Below are 13,317 nucleotides of genomic sequence, written 5' to 3' on the forward strand. Positions count from 1 at the left end.
ATAGAAAAACTGTCTCCCTTAGATGATGGCTGTGAGAAGTTAGTGACATAGTACAAGCTAAGGGCCTTGCACAATTCCTGCCTCACGTCTGGCATCAGTAACCTAATTAGAACAATATGTATGAAATTCACTGCTTTACTCACTGTACTAGACAGTGAAGATAAAATAATAAGTGAGGACAGTCAAAGCAACTTTATCAAATAATCACACAAACATGTTGAACTGCTGCTGTTTTGTCTAGTGCTACAAAAGAGGGAATTTGTACTTGAGTTCTAATAAGAGAATTGGTCAAATCAGAGGTTATTCCTGGGAAATCTGCCTGAGGAAGAGAATATAGGGAAACACTAGTTGAGATCTAAAGTATGAGGAGATATTAGGCAAAGCAGTCTAAGCAGAGGTGGAAGAAAGGATACATGCAAAGGCTCTGAAAGGGGAGGAAATTCTGAGGAACCTTGCCTCTGGAGTTGGGGAGTGCAGAATGAATTGACTTTGGAGAGACAGCAAGAGGGCAGACTCTGGAAGGCATGAAGCCTTTGCTAAGGTATTTACTTCTTTATCCCAAGAGCACTGGCAAGCCAGCAAAGAGTTTTCAGCAAAGGAAGTTACATGATCAAATAGTGATTTTTATCCTTCTTTTCTGCTTCCCTCAAGATGGGGGTGGATGGCATCCCTCTGCTCTGGCCTGGTCAGGCAATAATGATTTCAGTTTGCAGTGCCATTTTTTAAAAGAAGCATACTGGAAACAAAATGTGTGTCTAGGGAGCCACAGAGTTGTGAATGAACAAGAGATATTTCATGTGCACAAGACAAAACTTACAAAATTTATTTATTAAAGTAGACCTGCCTCTTAACAACAAATGTTAAAGCTCAAAAAGAAAAGCTTTCCAACAATTTATCAAAAATAACATGATAACCAACTAGCACAGAAGACTATATAATCGTGGAATTTCTGTATATCTAATGCTGAACTCCCCGCACCCTGTAGAGGGAACCTACTATTTCTACAAGAAAAAAATGCCCCATGCCTCCTATCCACTTGGGACACAGCCCTGCCTCTAATTCACTTTTAAACCTGTTGTTCACTGAGTATCTACTGCAAAGGTACTGGATGCTGGCCTCCGTCTTCTCTCAAAGGCCTACCTACCTAAAGAGAGATCTCAGTCTTTCTGACCCACTCTGACCTCCTGATGAGCTTGCCAGTAATCTTTGATTTGCATACTAGCTCTTTCTAATCCCTTTGATATCTGCCTTTATATTCTCTTGACTTGATTTCAAGTAACATACATAGAAACTGTAGTGCAGCAGTATGAAGGAAACAAAAGATACAGAATAATGGATGACACAGTCAGTGATGATATTGACGTGCTAGAGACGTGAAGCCTTGGAGATAGGCAGAGGAGACAGAAGGAGAGGAAAAAAGACCAGGAGGAGGAGGGAAGGAAAAGAAGAGGGTGAGGGTGTACTGTAGGAGATATATATATATATTAAGCGCTCAGATGAATGAAATAAATTAAAATGGACTTCTGATAGATCCAAACCCTGGTTTCTTTAAGCCTGGTGTAAATTATTAGGCCATTCCTTCCTACTGGTGTCATAAAATTAGCATGGTTAGATTGATGTTTCCCAAGCCCCAGCAATTCTACCAACTTCATGATATTTAACATATACACCTTCGTTTAGTATGAGTTCTTATTTATGTAATGCTGTACATTAAACTGGTGTTACAAAAAATTTTTCTAAGAAATAATCAACTTGGAATCATGTTTGATGTGAGATATATATATATATATATATGCATTTTAAAACTATACATTTCAGTTTATACTCATTTGATAAACAGAAGTTCATCTGTATACCACCTAAAATCATCTGGGGAACCTTTCCAATTATGGATGCCACCCTGCAAACCTGTGATTTGAAGCAAAGTCATAAAGCCTGCAGTAGGAACTGAAACAGAACCCCCTTTTCTCAAACTAGTTTCCCTTTCCATTAGACCATAAACACACCTTAAGAGAGTGACGTTTTTGTGCATAATAAATGTACTACTGTTGGAAGACTTTTGCAGAACAAAATGACTCCTAATTGCTGGTTGTGTTAAGATTGGGATTACCGGGGAAGAGTTGTTAAATGATTTTCCAGTATTGTCATATTTGCTTCTGTTTTCCGACTTCTTTCTACTTCTGTTTGAAATGGCTTGCAGCACTGTTTTGTTTATAAGTAAAAGCAATTATTTAGTTCTTTGAACTTTTCTTGTGGTCCTTTTTTCAAACATTTATTTTCATAACTACGGAAAGGCAGTTGTCTTCTAGCTGGAAGCTCCAGCCACTTGGAGTGAAGCACTTGTTGAAGGCTGCCCAGTAACAAACCAAGTCCACATTTCCACTCCATGTTCTTCCCAAACTTGTTTGCTATTGAGTAGACAAATTAATGCCCCTTCTAAAGATGTCAACATCCTAATCCCTACTGTATGTGAATATGTAATGTTACGGTTGCAAAGGGGAATTAAGATTGCAGATGGAATTAAAATTGCTAATCAGCTGTCTTTAAAATAGAGAGAGTATCTTGGATTATCTCGGTGGACCAATGAACTCACAAAGTCCTTATAAGTAGAAGAGGGAGGCAGAAGGGAGGGTCAAAATGATTGTACAACAGGACTCAACTCATCATTACTGACTTTGAGGTTGAAGGAGGCTATGAGCCAAAGATGGGCAGCACCTAGAAGCCAGAAAAGGGCAAAGAGAGGAATTCTCCCCGAGAACTTCTATAAGGAATGCATACCTGCCAACATTTAGTTCAGTGAGATACATCTTGGATGTCTAACCTCCAAACTGTAAGATAATAAATTGTGTTGTTTTAAGCCATTAAGTTTGTGGTTGTTACAACAACGATAGGAAACACAGTGAACCTAAAATTCTACCTAGTTTCTTACTCTCCCATGGGCATAGGTTTGGCATATACATCCTTAACAAAGGCATACTGAACTAAGGAAGGTAAATTTGAAGTCCTACTTTTGTATTAAAATACCTAATTCTTAAATTTACACATTAATCTAGTTTCAAAAGATTGCTGATGTAAATATCCAGTTAATATTTTCCTTTAAACATTAATAAAATGCTTTTTAGTGGTTTCCAGTTATAAGAACAAAGGTAGGAAGGGTTTTGGAGAATTAATAAAATAGTTATTTTCAGTATTTTTTAAGTCTGTTGCGCTAGGGCTCTGGATTCAAAATAAGCTGTGCCGTCCATCAGCCATGTTTTGGGAAAATTGAGCTCCCTAAGCCTCTATTCCATCGTCTATAAAAATTTAAGAGTAACAGGACCTATACAACAGGTTTGAGGAAAAGGTTTAAGAGACAATCTATGTAAAGTCCTTAGTGTAACGCCTGGTCTGTAATTAAGCATATCACATATGGTGTTAGTTACTGTTGCATTATCTTTCTGATTTTGAAAACTTGCCTAACACAAAAACACAGCTCTCAAATGCTGCTGTGTTGGCAACCTGCACTTTGCTTCTTTTTCAATCCTAATTTCTAAAGAAGCGTCAATAAACCATTTTGAAAATAGCATCTCCCTTAGCAATACTTAACCCTGAGTCAACAATTCTTTTAATTATTAAATATTCATTCACTAGAGTAATTGTTTCAGAAAAGTACAGGGGGTAAGACAATGGCTTTGCGGATCCTAATTAGGCTTTTATCTCTCTAAGGCGTGTCGGGGTGTATTCTTTGCTGGGCAACCACTGGACTCCTCTCCCCGACGTCCTCCGCAGAAAGGAAGGAGCTCCTGGCCCTCGCCAGAGCACGAGGCCTGTCTCCGGGCGGTGCCAGGTGAGCCCCGGCGCTCTGAGAGGCCGAGCTGGGACTCGCGGCGCCCGGAGCACAGCGCGAGCGACGGCTGCAGGTTGCTAAGCTTCTCCCTCAGCGCCTGGCGCCCAAGCGGCCTCCCGCCCGTGCGCGCCCGGGGCCCCTGGCGAGGGGACGCACTTGGCCAGATCGGTCCAACTTCAGGGGCGTTCACGGTGCTCTGGCCGCCCTCACGGGTCTCCCCGCCCGCGCCCCGGCCCAGTCTCGCTTCCCCAGGCTCCGGAAGGGAAGGAGGCGTGCCCGGAGCAGGCGGGAGGGAGCGATATAAAAGTGCTGGCGGCGCGCCGGCCCCGGCTTCGCTTGCTGCCTCACGCCGAGCTCTCGGGCGCCGCTAGGAGCACGGGCCGCGGGGGAGGGCGCTGCGCTAGGGCTACCAATGCGTGGACTATCTGCAGCCGCTGCTCGTGCAATATGCTGGAGCTCCAGAACAGCTAAACGGACTCGCCACACCGCTGCCTGGGCTGGATCACAGCGCTGCCTTTCCTTATGAAGAAGGCACAAGTGAGTAGGGCGCACCCCGGAGCTCGCCGGCTCTCCAAGAAAGCCTCCCGCGGCGCCCGCGAGAGCACTGCGCGTCCCGGCACGGGCTGCGGGGGTGTGGGGCTGGGCCCTCCGGCCTCGCCTAGAGGGTGCGGGGGAGGCGTGCGTGGCGTGCGAGCCCGAGCCGCCCGGCTGGGCGAGCCAGAGAGGAGGAGCGGGAGTGATGAGAGGGAGCTGGTGTCAAGTTTGGAGCCGCAGCCGTGAAGTTTGGAACTGTCAGTCGGGAACCGCAGTTCCTCCAAGATGGACGGATCTGCTCTTTGGCCGGAGAGTTTATTATCACGGCAAGGCATGTGTTTGCACGGGAGGCATTTCTCCGTGGATTCCGGGAGATTACAAGACAGCTCCCCGTGCACCACGCTTGCTCTGGGGCCCAGAGTTTTGTGCAGCTCCCGGGTGGGCGCGGGGCTCGTGCGCAAGGGTGCCACCGCTCAGCCGCAGCTCCCCGCGGGGCGGAGAACCTGCCGGGCAAGCCCGGGAAGCGGCTCCCGCGGCGTTTGCCCGGTTTGCGGCTCTGGTGACCTCCCCAGAGCTCTAGACGGGGTAATACTTCCAGACTGCAGACACCTTCTTCCATTACAAAAAAGAAAAAGGGTTTTGGCTCTTTCTTTTTTTTAATGGGCACCTCTAATGATAGTTATTGAGATAATTCCCAGGGCTGCTAAATTGTGCATTATACATAAACACTGTGGGTAAGAACGGCCCAGGGGTACAATTAGATTTTTTTTTTCTGGAAACATATCTGGCTTGTTTAGAAAGGGCCGCCGCGGTACTCCCACCCACGGTTCTTTTAACCACTTGAAGTTCTTACCTTGTTTTAGTTCTTTCCCTTGGAATTTTTCTAGTTATCTGCCGCAGGTTGGATAAAGCTGCCCTTTCAGCACCGCGGAGGTTCTGTCTGAGGTCTGTCGAAGGAGTGGAAGCGATGGGGGGGGGAGGAGGAATCAGGGGTTTATACAAATCATCAGTTTAGAATGAAGGCACCCATGTGATGAAAATGCTTTTAAACGACCCCCTTAGTATCATATTTTAAATCGATGTCTAGTCATGCGGGAAATGTACACCTTGGTAAGGAAGTAGGAAGAATCGAGCCCCCAATGCACCGGTGTGGATAAGGGCAGGGGGAAGGGAGATTGCCTGGCAGAAGGGAGATCACTAGGGTAGCAGCCTAAGATGAAGAGTCTCGGAGCAGCGCTGAGTCCGGTCTTGCAAGCCGGTTAGTTTTACAGGCACAGCATCAAACGCTGCACTTGGGATCACACAGTGTGCTGTTGAAATGCAAATATTTAAGACTCTGGCAACGAAAGAAAAGTTTTATTGTAATTAATTGATTTGCACAAACTTTCCGCTTTCTGCAGTATGTAAGCCAGCGCGAGGAACCAATTCCTTAGTAGTAGCATATGGTCTCGTGCATAGTAGGTCTGAGATCTCCTTGGAGAAACCGCTACCTCCTAGTCTAGGAAATGAGCCTAAACCTTTATTTAAACAAGAGCACCGGAGACAGATCAGGTTAATGACCAAACACTCCAAAGGGGATCGATGTACTATCCAGTCACTTTGAGAGTCAGTAGGATTGATGATCTTTGCTTGCTTTGCGAAACGAATGTGAGCTCTGTAATCTTCTTTCTCTCTTTGATTAAATGGCTGTGTAAATCGGATTACATGGAATAATTCCATTGGAAGCTAGAAAGAGGTCCATCTACCCTGAAAGGCTGTGGTGTTAGTGACTCAGTGCTGCCGACCAGGGACATTTGAGACAGCTAAATATTTTAGAAATGTGACCTGTTCGGACCAAGTTAAAGTGCAAGCCCTTTGGGGGAACTTGCTGATGTTAAAGGTCTTGCAGGCAAAGGAGGGCAGTGCCCTTGGTGAATAAAGGCATTCATGGCCTGGGATCTAAAGACCTTCAAGATTTCCTTTAAGGATACTTATAGCAATTCCACATTCTTACCACTGAAAAAGGGGACACTGGAAATAGCAGAAGGTCAATAAAATATTCCATGATAATTGGGGGGCGAGGTTGATTTTAGTTCATATTGTTAAAACTTCTAATCCAAAAGTTACAAATAAATATTCTGTGCAACTGGATGAATGAAGACACCATAAGGAAATCAGACACTGAGAGGTAAAGATCAATTATTCTACTAGATCTAATGCTGCATCCTTGCCAGGAAGGAATCTGTTCGTAGTAGATAGTTTGATAGTCATTTATGAAGATGGCATCGATACCAAATGTCTATTGTAAGTCAAATGGTTCTGTACTCTCCCATTACCCAAGAGATAAAATGATGATAATAATGACAATAATAAACCTTAACTTGAATTATGCAGTTCTATAAGAATCACAGAGGCACCAGGCATTCTGGCCTCTCAGTTAAGCTAAATAAATGTGAAATTCCATCAACAACCACTTGGGGTTTGAAAAATGATTCATTTATAGAGCATGTGTAATAGACTTAAGTATTTGGAAAATAATTACACAGGCAGTAGTCATGAGGGGCATTTGTAACAAAGTTATTCAAAGTTATACAGAAATGAATGAGCTTTGCATTTTTTCAGATTTCTGAATGTATTCTATTCATATGTGGGCTTTAGTTTTTAAAGGGAATTTGCTCTGGCTTAGAAAAAACATCTTTCAGTGTATGATCATTGTTTTCAGTGTAACACTCTGTCACACTGGTATATTAAATAATAATTGGGCAGCATATTTTGCAAGACCAATTAGAAAGTGCTATCAATTTAATGGGCCTGGTGCCATGTTTATTGATATACTTCTATTTTGGTTTTGAGATGGTTTGTGAGAATTTTCGTGACTATTGTCAGTTTTAGAAATCCAAAGACAGGAAAAGATCATCTTGCAAATAGTGTAGAAAGACCATTTTAGCCACACATTAGTTCTCAGAGAAGAAGCAAATAGAATGCTAGTTAGCTTTTGTTACTCCAAAGAAAATATCCCTCTTTTATCTGTGTGAAGTGCATCATCTGGGTGGATGATATAGGTATATAGAAAAAAAAAACATTTATGAAAAGAGCATTTCCTAACTTTGTACTAAAAAAAATCACTCAGTTTGGAATATGTGCATTAAATAACTAATTAATATAGCTTTTAATTGATGAATTCTGCCAAGACTTTAAAACACAAGTGCTAAGTCAATTTTATTTAACATAAAATAAGGTAAGTGACCATATGGAAATTGGAAGTCCTGAGCCAACCCAATTAAAATTGCTTGATTTTATGTATGTCTAACTGCTGATTTGAAGATAGCCAATTATGAGACATGTTTGTTCTTTAATGATAGGTGACTGAAATTTTTCCATCACCATATGTTAAAGGAAAAGCCCCTGCCCGAATGGCTAGTCTGAGTATTAGAGGTTTCTTGTACAGTCTCTTGAGCCCCCTGTGTGTCCCCTTCCCCATCCATGTCCAGGAAACACCTCAGGTATAGTGGAAAGATCCTAGGCTCTGTAAAGACTTAGATTTTAAGTCCTGTTTTATCATTGGTGAGACAGATGACCTTAGGCAAATGGTTACACTTGTTGGGGTTTCTGTTCTGCAATAGGTACAATGATTATAAAATAAAGATTTTTCTCATGTGACAGTTTTAGGGACTAAACGAGATTTTATATGTAGCTTTATTCCAGCACAGTGGCTTACTCTAGTTACAGCATGAATTTATTGTCCCTGTGAAGATAATTGCCTGCCCGCTAACATTTAAGCCAGAGAAAACCTGGCTATTGCAGGTACAAGATGCCTGGCCAGGAAAGCAGAGACCAAGTTTTCCTAAACGGGGACGTGTAGATTCAGTACCTGCCATTAGAGGCAGATATCTGTTTATAGGCTGTACTTAACACATATCAAAGTAGGAATATGTGAAAACAAAGGATATATGTAGCATGAGGGATGTTAAATTCTTTAACGGTTTTCTTTAAAGGTGAAAGTGAAGTAATTAGAATTGAAAATAGAAATAATGGAAATGTTATCACCATATCTGATTCACTTTCATATTTCCACCCTATTGCTTTCAAACTTTAGGCTAAAGAGACCTGGTCAGCTTTCTAACCTTGATGCACTTGCTCTTCTGAATGAGGCGTTCATATCTGCAGGGTGTCTTTATTCTCTTTACCAGGCAACATGCGGTTACATTTTGTTGTTGTTATGCAAGTTTGGTAGATTTTTCTTTTTCTTTTTCTTTTCTCGATTACTTTAATGTTCTCTTTTGTAAATTAGGGAAAGGCATTTGTATATAAATCTCTGAGGAGTCATCTTTTGTCTTTGTTTCTAGTACGACTTACGATCAGGCAGGAGACTCCGTTTTGGGTGTTAGTCACCTGTGTAGACAGAACAATTCATCAAACAAATTGAGGGAACACCAGGATGCTTTTATAACATATGAGGTTTTCAGTGGCATTTTGTATAGACTTTGTCTCATAAGACCATTGACTTTAGCCTTTCTCATTTTTAGATGCAGTGAGATGTTTCTGTGTTTTCACTTAATTATGGGCATACTGAAAACTGTTTACAAGGGCTAGGAGTTTGAGATAATAGTCATTATTCCATCTCTATTTTGTCCTGAGAAAATGAGGTTTCGGGGGGGGCTAATTTTCTTATAATTAAACCTTATGGTTCTTTTTTTATAAATCACAATGTGTGCCATCTAAAGAAAGCGGCTGTCTTTGTCTTTGGCTACATTGTCCTATTTTTCTGGGATGCCACATTGACATAGCTATTAGGGGATGGAGTTCTTTTATTGGCCTAGAAACTAAGTTGTATGATTTTGGGAAGGTATTTGAATCTCTCTGAACCTCCGTTTCCACAACTTTAAAATGGGAAAATAAGACTAGGTGATTTCGAAGTGCCTTCCAGGTCCCAAAATTCTCTATTTCTAAGGTAGAGTAAAATAGAGGTATGAACCAGATGGGATTTAAGCTTCCTTCAGTTCTGAGATTTATGTAGGCATTGCTTAGGTGTGAATACAATTGTCACCATTGTTCTATGATTATGAACCAGCCAATGGGATAAGTGAAGGAGACAAATTTTAGACTGCTCTACTTGTAGCCATTTCACCAACTATTGATATTTCTCTGTAACAAGAATAATATCTACACTTTCCTATTTTAGCAATATCCATACTTGAAGAGAATCTCTACTTTCCTTCTTCTAATCTTTAAATTCTCTAAGTGAAGTGAGGAGGAATCATATGGCAGAAGTCAGACATCCAGGGGAGATCAAGCTTGCAGGAGGTGGTGAGTGCCTCCTGTATTTGCTTGTCTTCGCTGCTCCTGCAGTGACCACTACCCGTGGACATGGAGTAGAAATGAAGAGAATCTGATCATGAAGTAGAAAGAGCACTAGAGGGTAGAATCAGAGCAGCGGGTCTAGAGCTTGGCTCTGACTGCAGTGGCAGTCCCTGAGTCTTGGGCAAGTCATGGGCAAGTCACTGAATCTTCAGAGCATCTCTGAATTGTGCCTTAGAGTTCATCCTAAAACAGTAGTGGCGAGGGGAGGGGTCTGCAGCTGGAGACACAGCAGCCGTAAAGGGAAGGAGCAGCTTTTCTGCCGCAGGGAGAGACCGTGCCTGTGGCTGACACTGTGCAGAGGGTCTCCTTGCTCTGGATTTTTGCAGGACCGGTACCCTCTGCAACATCAGTTGCGTACCTCCTTTCCTTAGCTTCTCTCTAGGACTGACAGCAGCTGAGAATTGGGAAAAGTGCAGTGGCAGGTGCTCCTTAGCAGTCACAAGCCATGACAGTTGTCTTCTCATTGCTGACATGAGGAAGTTCAGAGATCAGCTGGACCCCCTCATCCAGCCAAGAGACCATGGATTCCTCAGAAAGTAGAGCTGTGACAATGATGACAGCTCTTTTCCTCTCAGCGCCCGCACAGTCTGGTGAGCTACCCACTGAAACAAAGTTCAGAACTGAGGCGATGGTCCAGACAATTAAAACAGCAGCAGTGACTCTCTGGGATATCTGAGGCAGGAATTCAGCACTGTGCAGGTGTAGTTATTGCCTTGGGGCTTTGAGTGCCTCCCATTAGCATGTGGTCTTACTGGGCCAGAGAGGCGGCCTTGTCTGTGTTCTGGGTGCACAGACTGCAGCCCAAAAATCTGGCAGTTGCCTGGCAAAGAATGCCTTTGTTCTCTAGGGTGACTGTTCAAAAGGGTGGAGAAGACAACGAGAGCAAACCCCTGGGCCATGAGCAGTTGAAAAAGCCAGCCTCCCCCTCCTTCACCTTTACAGAAAGGACATCTCTGCTGCAAATGAGCCCTTGGGCCAGGGCTGGGAGAAAGGAGCACAGCCGGGAGGGGGGCTTTGTGTTTGTCTGGGATACACAGGCTGTTGCCCTTTCAGAAACAGAGAAGTTCATCTTCTGAACACACTGTGAGTGCTTAGAACATTTGCCTCTTTTTCACCTTGACACAAAATGTCTGAAAAGAGAGACCTTTCCATTTGAGCGCCTTTAGGAAACCCCAGGACTGAATCGAATCTTATAATGGGCTTGTTTCTTTCATGTACAAGTGTTTGGTAGTAAACCAGGAGGCCTCTGAAAATTGAATAGTGGCTGTGTATTGTGAGGGCTCCCCTTTTGCTCAGTTTTTCACTATTTATTTGGGGTCCCTTGCTCAATGCCCTCCTAAACAATGGCCTTAGGAAAACACACAAAATCCTTGATTTCCAAGAAGAGTGTAGCAGAGAAAGTGGGTTGGGTCATAAAGGCCTTGTCCCCCTCCTGGAATGTGTTGTCCATGTGGATTGCTGTCAGAAATGTATATTCACTGCAGAACTTTGGATGGGTTCGGGGAGGAATGGTAGAGCTGTTCATATAAAATGGTTTCTAATGTGACCCAGAAGACCCGAGGATTGCAAAACAAACCTCAGCGACCACACATCATTATTTATGTTTCTGTATAAACCTACAATTTCATGCCTCTGAAACAGTCAACACATTAGGGATTTCCATTTTTGATGACTAACCAAAACCTCTGTGACTGCTTTAGTTTGAATCTCAGGTGATTCTGGAAAGCTGCCCTATTCGGCTGGTCCTACCGAGAGATCTCTGGTGTGTTGTGTTAGGCAGAGGACTAGCACATGTCATTCTCCTACATGTTAGAAAGATAGATTATCACAGGACCTGGACATGGGTGGTATTTTCTGCCTCTAGGTGTTCCAAAAAGGATACTGAAATGTAGGAATAATAAACGAGTTTTTTTTTTTTTTTTAGTGAAAAGGAGCATAATGTTTTTAATATCAGTTGAAATTAATTCTATGTAGAAAAGCACAGGACTATAAAATAGGGTATATATATATAATCCTTCCATTGTTTTTACAACAAATTCTAACCTTTTTTTTTGTTCTTACCCCTACCCAGAAAAGTATTTTTAAAATTTTAGTACATGTTTAAAATGTACCATCACTGTAGTACTTATAGCACAACTGTCTTAATAGTACTTAGAAAACAGTGAACTTCTTTTGCCTCCATTTGAAACTTGGATGTTTTTTATTCTTTAACAGTTCAATACACTTTTAAATCCCAAACTGACTTGACCATTTATTGTTTGTACTTTTGTACAAATGTCACACATCAATGATTCAGCTTGAAGGAATGAAATTTACAAGTGTTTGACATTTAAATGTGTAGCCATTTTAAACATCGTTTAAAATATTCCATCATTGTTTTATTAAAATCAAATCATCCTGATACACTGAAGATCATGCCAGAATGGCACTTAATAGAAAACAGTTCCAAAATTAACTAATTGGTAGAACTTTTCTTCTGGGAGGTTGGTACTATTATTTAAAACCCCATTTCACAGATGAGGAAACTAAGATAAAGTCTTTCTCCTGTCAACTCCAAGTGTTCATTGCCAAGATTAACAACCAAAGAGACTTAGCAGGTACAGCCACAGCACATTAGTGTGGCTTATTCACTACCTCAAAGAAATACATCCTCTTTATAGGAGCATAGAATAAAAAAAGAAATGCAATTCAGATACTCAAAACAGCTACCAGTAATAGAATTTGGACAACAAAAATTTCATGATACCAGTTGCCCAGCAGAATGGCTAGATGCTCAATGAATACATACAGAATGGTGTGGAACGAATAAATGCCTGATGCAAGTTAAGTGCTCATAGGATTTTTAGAAGTGTTTTTCTTTTTTCTTTTTTCCTTTTTCCTTTTTTTCCCCTTAACAGGAGGCACATTTTTACTACTGTACTGGGTCTGTTAAGCACAATGTTTGGGTGAGGACTGGAATGCATCCTTTGCTCACCATTTACAGAGTTAGTTTTCGTGAATATGCATTGTCATTAACTGAGCAAACCTGGAGGCCATGTGAGAAAACAGAAAACATCGGATTGGTTTATAAATCAAAAGTGGTAGTGGCTCTGCCTTCAGTAAGTGTTTCTCTCTGAATATTACTGTCCCAATTTTTAAAATGGGTATAGAAATATCTGTTAGTAGTATTGATGTGATGATGGAGATAAACTGATGGATTAGTCACTTGCCCTTAGTAAGTAATTATTTCCTTCTCTGATGAAATAGTGAATAATCAAACATTACAGCAAATCCACATGCTGTAAGAAATAAATCCATTGTTAGCAATTCTTGGCTTGGGCTGTAGGACTTGCATGAATACAGGAATTTAAAATAATCCTTAGAGATTAATGTCTTAATCTGCTTAATTTATAGGTTATCTACTTTCCCTAACACTTGCAAGCGCTCTTAGCAAGCTAAACAAAATTTTACTCCCATTTTATCTTCCCCCCTTTCCATGATTTTGGCCTATACAAAATAGGTCAAAAGACAAGCTGCTTAACAAGAGGAATAGCAATTTATTGAATAAGGAAATAAGACTAGTTAATAAGTTGTTTGTTGATTACTCATCATGGATGAGCCATTATGCCACAAACTGC

The 13,317-nt window shown here is 41.7% G+C and overlaps 1 protein-coding gene across 2 annotated transcripts in view; it reads left to right on the forward strand.

The window, feature by feature from the left end:
• The first annotated feature begins 3,885 nt into the window (after positions 1–3,885).
• Positions 3,886–13,317, forward strand: part of KITLG (KIT ligand) — an 86,413-nt gene continuing 76,981 nt past the window's right edge. The window contains exon 1 of one of the 2 annotated variants that reach the window (XM_017659037.3): positions 3,886–4,363. In XM_017659037.3, coding sequence (XP_017514526.1) covers positions 4,349–4,363 — 15 coding nt within the window. In that variant the 5' untranslated portion in view covers positions 3,886–4,348. The remainder of the gene's footprint in view (positions 4,364–13,317) is intronic. The other variant, XM_017659036.3, reaches the window with a different exon arrangement.

Source organism: Manis javanica, chromosome 10, assembly GCF_040802235.1.
Source record: "Manis javanica isolate MJ-LG chromosome 10, MJ_LKY, whole genome shotgun sequence".
In the NCBI taxonomy this organism is placed as follows: Eukaryota; Metazoa; Chordata; class Mammalia; order Pholidota; family Manidae; genus Manis; species Manis javanica.